The sequence below is a fragment of the Teleopsis dalmanni genome, unplaced genomic scaffold (assembly GCF_002237135.1).
Source record: "Teleopsis dalmanni isolate 2A unplaced genomic scaffold, ASM223713v2 unscaffolded_contig_1394, whole genome shotgun sequence".
NCBI classification, from domain to species: domain Eukaryota; kingdom Metazoa; phylum Arthropoda; class Insecta; order Diptera; family Diopsidae; genus Teleopsis; species Teleopsis dalmanni.
Window position 1 is genome coordinate 336 of NW_024032776.1, and position 9,012 is coordinate 9,347.

The 9,012-nt window shown below is 28.6% G+C and overlaps 2 protein-coding genes and 1 long non-coding RNA gene across 5 annotated transcripts; 2 read left to right on the forward strand and 1 right to left on the reverse strand.

The window, feature by feature from the left end:
• Window positions 1–1,972: 1,972 nt before the first annotated feature.
• On the reverse strand, window positions 1,973–4,205 carry LOC119664087. Of its 2 annotated transcripts, none has more exons than XM_038073645.1 (2): window positions 4,039–4,205; window positions 1,973–3,885 (listed from the first exon to the last, which is right to left on the reverse strand). In XM_038073645.1, exon 2 carries the CDS (start codon window positions 3,869–3,871, stop codon window positions 2,057–2,059), a length of 1,815 nt encoding a protein of 604 aa, XP_037929573.1. In that variant the 5' UTR covers window positions 3,872–3,885; window positions 4,039–4,205; the 3' UTR covers window positions 1,973–2,056. The 2 variants fall into 2 exon arrangements, with proteins under 2 accessions (XP_037929573.1, XP_037929572.1); XM_038073644.1 differs by having other exon boundaries at window positions 3,954–4,205.
• Window positions 4,206–4,845: 640 nt separating this feature from the next.
• On the forward strand, window positions 4,846–6,662 carry LOC119664085 (UDP-N-acetylglucosamine--dolichyl-phosphate N-acetylglucosaminephosphotransferase-like). Its single transcript, XM_038073643.1, has 3 exons — window positions 4,846–4,868; window positions 5,430–5,453; window positions 5,614–6,662. The coding sequence occupies exons 1-3, from the start codon at window positions 4,846–4,848 to the stop codon at window positions 6,101–6,103; spliced, it is 537 nt and encodes a 178-aa protein (XP_037929571.1). The 3' UTR covers window positions 6,104–6,662.
• A 160-nt stretch (window positions 6,663–6,822) lies between these two features.
• Window positions 6,823–8,924, forward strand: LOC119664086. 2 transcript variants are annotated; one of them, XR_005251125.1, is made up of 3 exons: window positions 6,823–8,048; window positions 8,104–8,182; window positions 8,662–8,924. It is a non-coding gene; the product is annotated as an uncharacterized LOC119664086 (long non-coding RNA). The 2 variants fall into 2 exon arrangements; XR_005251126.1 differs by lacking the exon at window positions 8,662–8,924 and adding an exon at window positions 8,258–8,276.
• The last annotated feature ends 88 nt before the right edge of the window (window positions 8,925–9,012 follow it).

Consider the following 9,012-nt stretch of genomic DNA (forward strand, 5'->3'; position numbering starts at 1 on the left):
TTATAAAACTTTGATCCTTTATACTTTCTTACGCGGCTTTCATGTTATCATTTAAATTGCGTACTTTTTATGTTGAGCAGTAGTTTTTAGTTAGTATTTGTTTTATTACTTATATTTTTCAATCTTCTTTCGTTTATTTTATACTCGGCTCGTGTCCGACTTCTTATATCTTTAGCTCTATTCCAAGTCTTACGGTAATTGTTTATGTAAACAACTATACTACTGATTGCTGAGTTAAATATCTGATTTTGCTTGGAACTGTCTTGTTTAGTTGGTAATGAACTATTTTCTTAATTTTGGTCAGTTTCGCAGTGTCTTTCATATAGTGTACATTCCGTATTTCATCTAAGCTTAACCGAATTATTTGTACCATTAAATTATGATCGCTGAAGAAAACGACACCTTTAAATAAAGTTAAATCTAGGAACGATTTATGGTATATCTTATGATGGTATGGTATTATTGATAATAATGTGATTATACATTTAAAATAACTAAATTTTAATAGAAAGAGATTTATTGAAAATAGTAGGAATTGTAGTTAAAACAATAGTAAATCACTGAACTTTAATATCTTAGTTGTAATATCTGAAACAGGTGAAACAACTGTTTCTGTGTCTTCAACAATTTAATATCAACATAACGTAACATTGAATAAAATTTATTTAATATGGTTGACAAAAATACTAAGCGACCATTTAAATGAATTCCTTGCAAATTTGTTATCAAAATAAGTGATACGTACAAGATAATATCAATCTTGCTAGCTTAGTCAAAACAAGATAAATAAATTATGGGTTGTTATGGTATTATATCTATAAGCCTTTTATTCATATATATCATTAGTTTGTTATAACTGTTGAAATTGTCTTTTAAAATTTGAAAAACATTGATATCTTGCTATTAAAAAATTAAACTAATGGGGGAATCTGTAAATTAGTGAAAAGATATATTAAAATATAATCAAGCTGTAACAGATATAACTAGCTTTTCTTAGTTTATTAATTTTTGATATAAATCTAAATATTATGTAAAAAAATAATAAAATGAAATTACAAGTTAGCACATTATTGAAAAATACAATTATTTTTATTATAAAAAAAAAAATTAATTATTTACGAACAAATTGTAATGTACATATAACCAAATGAAATATAACTTAAAATCAGTGCAAAACATTAAGAAATTATCACAGATTTATAATGAATAGCTTTTTAATTGTGTTTTTAACTAATTATAATTATAATTAAAAACAAATTTGAGTTAATAAATTAATTATATAAAATGAAAATAACATAAAAAAATTAAATCTACTATCGAGACAGGAACAGTGACAACTTTTAGTTTTGCAAAGTATTTGTTTTTTGTTCAAAACTTATAAAATAAATAATAGGAAATATATAAACAATATCAAAAGTTTTAAGTTTGATTTATAAACTAAAAGAAAAATTTTTTTTTTTTAAAAAGCCGTATTTTCCAAATATTTAATATATATGAATTTTATTTAAATTACCAAAATATTATAATTTAATTATATATATTGGCAGTTTTTTATTATTATAGAAAAACAAATTTTATTCAACAACTTACACTTTAATATGAAATTCATTAAAAGAAATTTTAAATTACAATTTTTTAAAAAAAACTTTGGGAAAGTTGAGATTTTATTAATTCTCAATATTTAGTTGTGAAAATACCTAAATGAAGTAATTTTATATGTGCAACAAAATTACTTCCTGTCATAATCAAAGAAAATTTCTACTTCAATGGAGTTAAGAACCAAACTATAAAATTGTATAGTTGATCTCTTTCGAGAATCCATTCTTATATTGTATATAACATGCACGATCTGATTTAAACAATGTACTATATATATAATTGCTTAAATAAAATTAAGTATACTCAATAAAGATATTTTGAACTAATAGAAAAATGTTTGTATTTTTATACACACATTTTTTTATATGTGTATATTCTGCATTCTGATTTGATTAAACAATTACTCTTATTTGGTTTCTGCTTAATAAAAATTAACATTTTTGAAACTTTCCTAATATTAATAAACATTTTCATCTTCAATATCTTCATCAAGTGTTTCATATAAATTTACTAATAAATTACCATACTTCCAGCTGTTTTCCTCTGCATAGTTTGGTGCAAAGTATTTATCCGAATAACGTCTCATTTTCAGCAATTGACTTTTTCCATCCACATAGATGCCATTTGCTATTAGCTTCTGTATGTATGTCACGTCGATATGATGATTTCTAGTTGAGTTAGGAAATTGTACTTGTAAGGAACTAAACTCTGCTTGTATTGCACTAATTATTTCATCCGATTGCTCACAATATTTACAAAACCATCCACCAAAGTGATTTAAATCGCCAATAATAAAAGCAGAATTGTTCTGCATACTAGCTTTGGTTATTAATTGTATAGGATCGCCATTACCCAGATGTGGATTGTCGAGGTGCGTAAAGAAACTTACAAGACTAGTAAGGTGGGTTTGTTTTGCGTGCTGCCAATAGAAACCATATACTGTATACTTAAGACGAAAACGTATATACTCCACTTCTGGCTTAGCATAATATTTAAGAAACTTTAGAGCACTCCTTGATATAATTTCATAGTCACTAGAATACAGTATTAAATCTGTTTCGTTTAAATTAAACGCAGACACTGTATCAACGCGTAAATGTTTACGAAACGCTGCATATGCACGAGCAGCTGTGCAACTGACTTCCGTGACCTCTCGCTGAGTTGTGTCGGATTTACAATGGTACAGAAAATAATTGCCACGCTTTAAAATATTTTTTAGTCTACGTTGCAGCATTCTTAACTGCTCTAATGTTGCTTTATTATTTTTAAAATATATTATAAAGTAATCCACAACCTCGATAACAGCTTGTATTTGTAGTTCCAACAAATCTAAACTAAAGAAATTTCCCTCCAACATATAAACTAAACGATGTGCCATTTGTTTAGAGGGTTCAATAAGTCTGAAAGGTTTCTTGGCAGTCATTAGAGCACGCCAAATAATTTCAGGCTGACCACAATCTTTTCCATGCCAGCTGGTTTGACATTTACACTGTGCATTTTCGAACCAATCTAACGACATTAAATCCACTTCTTGCTCTACTGAGTCTCCAACAACTCGGTCCATATTATGATTGGTTTCATTTACGCTACCTTCGCGATAGCACCAAACTCCTCCTTCAGATGTTTTAGATTTATCGACAAGTGTTCGCATAACTTCTGCTGACATTATACTTTGTTTTAATATTGTTCCCCCGTTTTCCCCTATTAGGCCTATACCTGTTCTATTCAGTCTGTTTGGTTTGAAAACAAAGTCTGTTGCAAAAATGTTTACATTATCGTTTAAATACAATTTATTTCGTTGCAGTGTATGTTGTGGCTTTTGTTGTTCTATCAATTGTTTTTGAGCTGCGTTGAACGTTTTTTGCACTTTGTATTTGGGCAATTTTAGTGCAGCGCTTTTAATAAAATTCACTCTTCCAGCTGCGAGCAGAACATCGCCCTTTGTTTGCTGCTGGTTGTCATTTTTATTACTGTTAGGAGCTGTGTATTCCTTTGTAGCTGTCGTTAAACTGTTATTACTTATGCTGGCGTTGAATCCAAGCTGTAGTAACCAAAAACAACCAATGAAACAAATCTGCAACAGCACAACAACCCATAGTAGAAATTTTTTCGTTAGTGTACCTCTATTGTGTTGTACCGCATACGATACGAATGTGTTGTGCGTTGGAGCTGCCGCTATCAGTAATGGTACGTCATCCAAAGGAGTTGCAGCATGGCGGCTATTTGATGTGCGTACTGCATGTGTATGTGCCCCTCCGCTGCGTAAATGCATTGGTCATTTGTATGCTAAAGTTTAAAAATGAACTCACTTTTATTTAATTGATTCTTCACATAATCATAAATTTTTAAATTACTATTATATCTTTATATAAAAATTTTCACTTAGTTTGAAACGTGGGTGTATTTAAATTGAATGCTACTGGCATATATAAAACACACCCAAGAAAAACTCTCTTCTACTTCTTCACTGTCTGTTTGCCGAATGATATTCCCTTCAAGAACAGCTGCTCTTCTTTCTTCCTTGATTTGTTGTTTTTTATTTATTTATTTATTTATTTTTTACATATTTTTCTTATCTTCTTATGTCGTTCGTTAATACAGCATATGACATTAAGAGTTGCCAACAATTGCTTTTTTTGTTTTTTTTTTGTTTTTTCTTTTGATTTTTTTGTTTTTTTTTTTAAACATTACTTACAAATATGCATGTACACCACAAAATATTACGAATATCTATAAAAATTTTTTAAAATTTTGCATAACTTATTTAATTTTTACTGAAATTAATTTTTGTCTTCTGATTTACTTTAACCAAAGAAACAACAATAAAGTTCTAATATAAAAAATTAACAGTTATTCTGGTGTGGTGATGATTCTGGTAGTGTTTGAAGTTGCCTGGAAGCATGGTTTAGCAGCTAAATTCGTACGATCGCTGCTGTATGCTTGGAGTCGGAGTCCTGCCTTAAGTCCTAATATTCTGTCATTTTCTTTCAAATTTGTTTTTAGAATATTTAGATACCCATATTTATGCATTGTATCTTGCAAAAATTCAAGTTTGCCAGCACCATTACTTGCTATACACCCCAAACTAATACGCCTCTACCATATTTCACCGTTGAAATTAAGTTTTGTTTATCATTATCATAAATTTTCTTCACACAAGTTTGTTATCTTTGATTCCAAATATGGAAATCAACTCTCATCAGAGAAAATAACTAATTTTCAAAACTTCATTATATCTGGATATGTATGGCTTCTTTCTTGCAATCCGGGTATAATACATGCTTTTCTTCACAATTTTCCGCACAGTATCAGAACCTATTTCTTTTTCAAGTATTTCGGCAATATGTTTACCTAGTTTGAAGGCGGTTACTCTTGGATTTACTTTCACCTGGTTGATTATGCTGCGTCTTTCTTTATCTGACAAAATTTAACAGTTATTTGTCGCTTGCTAACACTAATTTTACGTCTTTTATTTTCCATTGTTAAAATTTACTGTTTATATAAAAAAATATTTTTAAATGATTAATTCTTAGATTCTTTAAGAAGTCAACTGATAATTATTGATCATTTAATAATATATTTATGCTTGCAAGCAAATTTAAATTAACGGTAAATGTAAATATTAAGAAATATCTGTAGACTTTTTTTGCTTCAAAAATTGTTGCATTTGCATATAATTGTGTGTGTGTTTTTTTTTAAAGAATAACTGTTAATTTTTTTGTAGTTTGAACTTTATTGTTGTTATTTTGGTTAAAATAAATCAGAAAGCAAAAATTAATTTCAGAAAAAATTAAATAAGTTATGCGAAATTTAAGAAAAATGTTATGTATATCTGTAGACTTTTTCTGCTATGTGTATGTATATATGTGTATATTATTAGCGTTTTAACATTTGTCTAGGACAATTTTTTTACATGATTTACCGTCAAGTTTTTGATAAACTAAATAGTTTTGATTCGTTTTACATGTAATTTATATATTTAAAAATTTACTATTTATATTTTTCTCTTTGCAGATACCCATCGCAAGTATTTGTTGGCGATACTTACTGTTACTTTGCTGGCATGACATTTGCAGTCGTTGGAATATTAGGACACTTCAGCAAAACATTAATATTATTTTTCATACCCCAAATTTTAAATTTTCTATACTCAATTCCGCAACTTTTCCATTTTGTACCTTGTCCGCGTCATAGACTGCCAAAATATGACTCAAACACTGATTTATTAACAATTAGCACTGTAACATTCCGAGCAGAAGAACTCAATTTTATTGGCAAACAAATGGTTAATATATTTAGGTTTCTAAAACTGATTTCATGGAAAGATCATGCCGATGGCAGAATAACAACTAATAACTTTACACTTATCAATTTTGTCCTAGTCATATTTGGTCCAGTACACGAAAATATTGTCACCTACATGCTGCTAGGTTTGCAAGTCATCTGTTCGATAGTTGCATTTTTTATACGTTATCCGTTGGCAAACTTGTTCTACGATACATGAGTGCGATAGATAAGATCATGGATCAATTTTATTCAAGTTGATCCTTTTTTAATTATTTAAATGAAACCAAATATATAATTTTATTGTGTTTTTGATTGATTAAATTTTATAAAAATTTCGTGTATTAAAATTTTCTAATACAAACTTTTCTTTAAAATATTTTTTTAAGATTTATTTTTAAGTATTGTAACTCAAATAAATTTAAATGCAATTATTATTAGTTATTTATAAAAATTAAATTATAATACCATAAAAAGGATTCATATATAGAAAACAAATAAAAACTTTACATAAGAAATATTTATAATGAGCATGTAACAGTAAGAATACACTATAACAATTAACATAACATATGTCGAATGTGGTACAAATGGAGCATTTAATACAAAATCCTTTTATATGGAGCTCATTATCAATAAATGTGCTCATTTAAGGCGAAATGTCGAATGCAACCCTAAAAATAAATTTCCCACATGAGAAATTACCAAAATTTGAAATATGTGTCATGTTTTATATGTAAAATGTGAACAAACAACAGATTAGCTATAAACAAAGGTACTGACGATGTAACTATTTAATAAAATCCTTGTTTTTATTAGTTGAATATGTAATTGATATATAAAATGTATTTAAATGATCTAATATATCAATTATATATTTAATTTTTTTGTGTGATATATTATTAAGTGAACTTCTATCAGCTGTATAAATGAGCTCATTATAGACATTCACTCATTAATATAAATGAATGGCTAAATGAGACAGCGTGAATGTAGTATTATTTGGTATTCAGTTATATCCATATTTTAACCTGTAATGAGATCAATGAAGGAGGCATGGCAGACCAACTGAGAAGTAGTCTGCTAAAGAGTTAAAACGATTTAATTCTAACGAAAATAGTACTGGTCCATCAAATAAAAAAAATAATCCGATCGGCTGTTTATAGTTGAATTGAAAAACTTACGAAATTGTCAACCTTTTTGGTTATATAATAGGTGTAGTAAAAAGAAATCCATTATTTTTCACGGAATTGAAGGCTTATTTACCATAATTAAAATAATCCGATTTAGGTCAAATATGCGACGTTTTGTTCGATAACATGTTACCTTTTTGAAAGTAATTTCATTATACCTCTCTCATAGTAGTCATCGTCCCTATTGGCAAAAAATTAAGGCAATCGATTTTCACAAGCCTCTCACAGCGAATGTTTCACCAGAATAATCGTTCGCAATGGACAGAAACAGATGGTAATCACTTGGTGCCAGGTCTGGACTATAAAATGGATGCATAAGAACTTTACAACTAAGCTCCCGGAAATTTTGGCGATTCATTATCGATGTGCGTGGCCAGGCGTTGTCCTGATGCAATACAATTCCTTGTTAAATAACTTGGCTAAAATATCTATCCTTGACTCAACAAAAAGATGGCTTTGTAACTATCTTATAGGCAGATTATGCTTTGTTGACTTTGGAAATAATGGAAATGGAAATGTCAAAGGTCACGCAATTGAAGCAATTTCAATTCATATATGTCTAAACTCCCAGACTCCCTGAGGGAGACAGAGTCATAACATATGCAGATGATTGCACAATTCTAACTACGTGCTAGGATCACTCTATATTGTGCAAATATAAATATATATCTCCCCTCTGCAGCATCGTTTTTGGATAATAGAAAATTTCACCTATCACCAAAAAAATCCTGTCACTCTCTTTACTTCCTGGACTAAAGAGCTATCTATAACTCTGACCATAAATAAATACAATTTTTTAATCCTTTATTTACTTCAATAAAAGGGATATATTCAGAACATTTACACTGTAGCAATTAACTTGTTAGTGTCATTCGTTCATATCCGATATTTATAATGTAAATATAACATTACTATATACACTAGCATGTGTTTCTTAATGTATCTCTGGAAACTAAGATCTTCAACCAACGAGTAAGAATGTGTATAAGCTTTAAATTCTACTTTAACTTATAATTTTTTTCATTAGGAAATAGTAGAAGCAATATTACAAACACAAAGGAACTACAAATCAGTTGTAAAGTTAAACCCAAGCATGGAAAATGCAAGTAAGCTCTCTGAAATACAATATACATATATTCTACTGTTCATATAAAATAATTATATATTCTTTATTTACGAAGTTGAATTAAAAAATTTTTGACATTGAAGATGTTTTTTTTACAATTACCTACATGTACCAAAAGAATAACGAAAAACTGAAATAGCTATCAAGCCCGCACTTCTTGTTTCAAGTGAATTGTGTTTCTGTGTTCTGTGTTTTCTACTCCTTGTATTTCGGTTTTATTTCGGATTTATTTTTTTTCTTAATTTGTTCTTCATTGAGAAATAATAAAAACGCACTTCAATGGTGGAATGGCGAATTGCAGTAAAATGCAGTTTTTATTATGTTTCCACTCAACACTTTTTGATCAAGAAGACATCATCAATACTTGAATTAATTTCTTTAACAAAAATATAGAACATAGATACATACATACATATGTCATAACAATAAAAAATGTTAATAATCTGTTCTTTTCTATAGCAAAAAAAAAGGTTTAGGTGTAATGAAAAGCATACACAACGTAGCCAATTCGTCCGCTTTAAACATTGTACTTAACACAGTTGAACGTAAAGAAAAAAAAAAGCAGAAGGCCAAAAAACAAATATGGTAGATTAGCGATTGAGGGTAAAGTGGTTTACTAACCACTTTCTCATAGAAAATTCTACGTGTACAACAATCCAGCCTAATCTTCTAGTATCGAAAAAAGTAAGATGTCTGTAAATAGTTTTTTGATAAATTTAACAAGCGAGTAATACCATACCAAAAACATAGAAATATAAAGACATGTAATTTGCCTCTGTTAAAAAAATCATGAATTCTGAAAAGGTACAC

Excerpts from the sequence above, each read along its gene's own strand:
- LOC119664085 (XM_038073643.1), top strand. The coding sequence starts at position 4,846 with ATGGCTTCTTTCTTGCAATCCGG. Across the intron at positions 4,869-5,429 it reads GCTTCTTTCTTGCAATCCGG|ATCTGTAGACTTTTTCTGCT; the intron begins GTATAATACATG and ends AATGTTATGTAT. Across the intron at positions 5,454-5,613 it reads GTAGACTTTTTCTGCTATGT|ATACCCATCGCAAGTATTTG; the intron begins GTATGTATATAT and ends TTCTCTTTGCAG.
- LOC119664087 (XM_038073645.1), bottom strand. The coding sequence starts at position 3,871 with ATGCATTTACGCAGCGGAGGGGCACATACACATGCAGTACGCACATCA.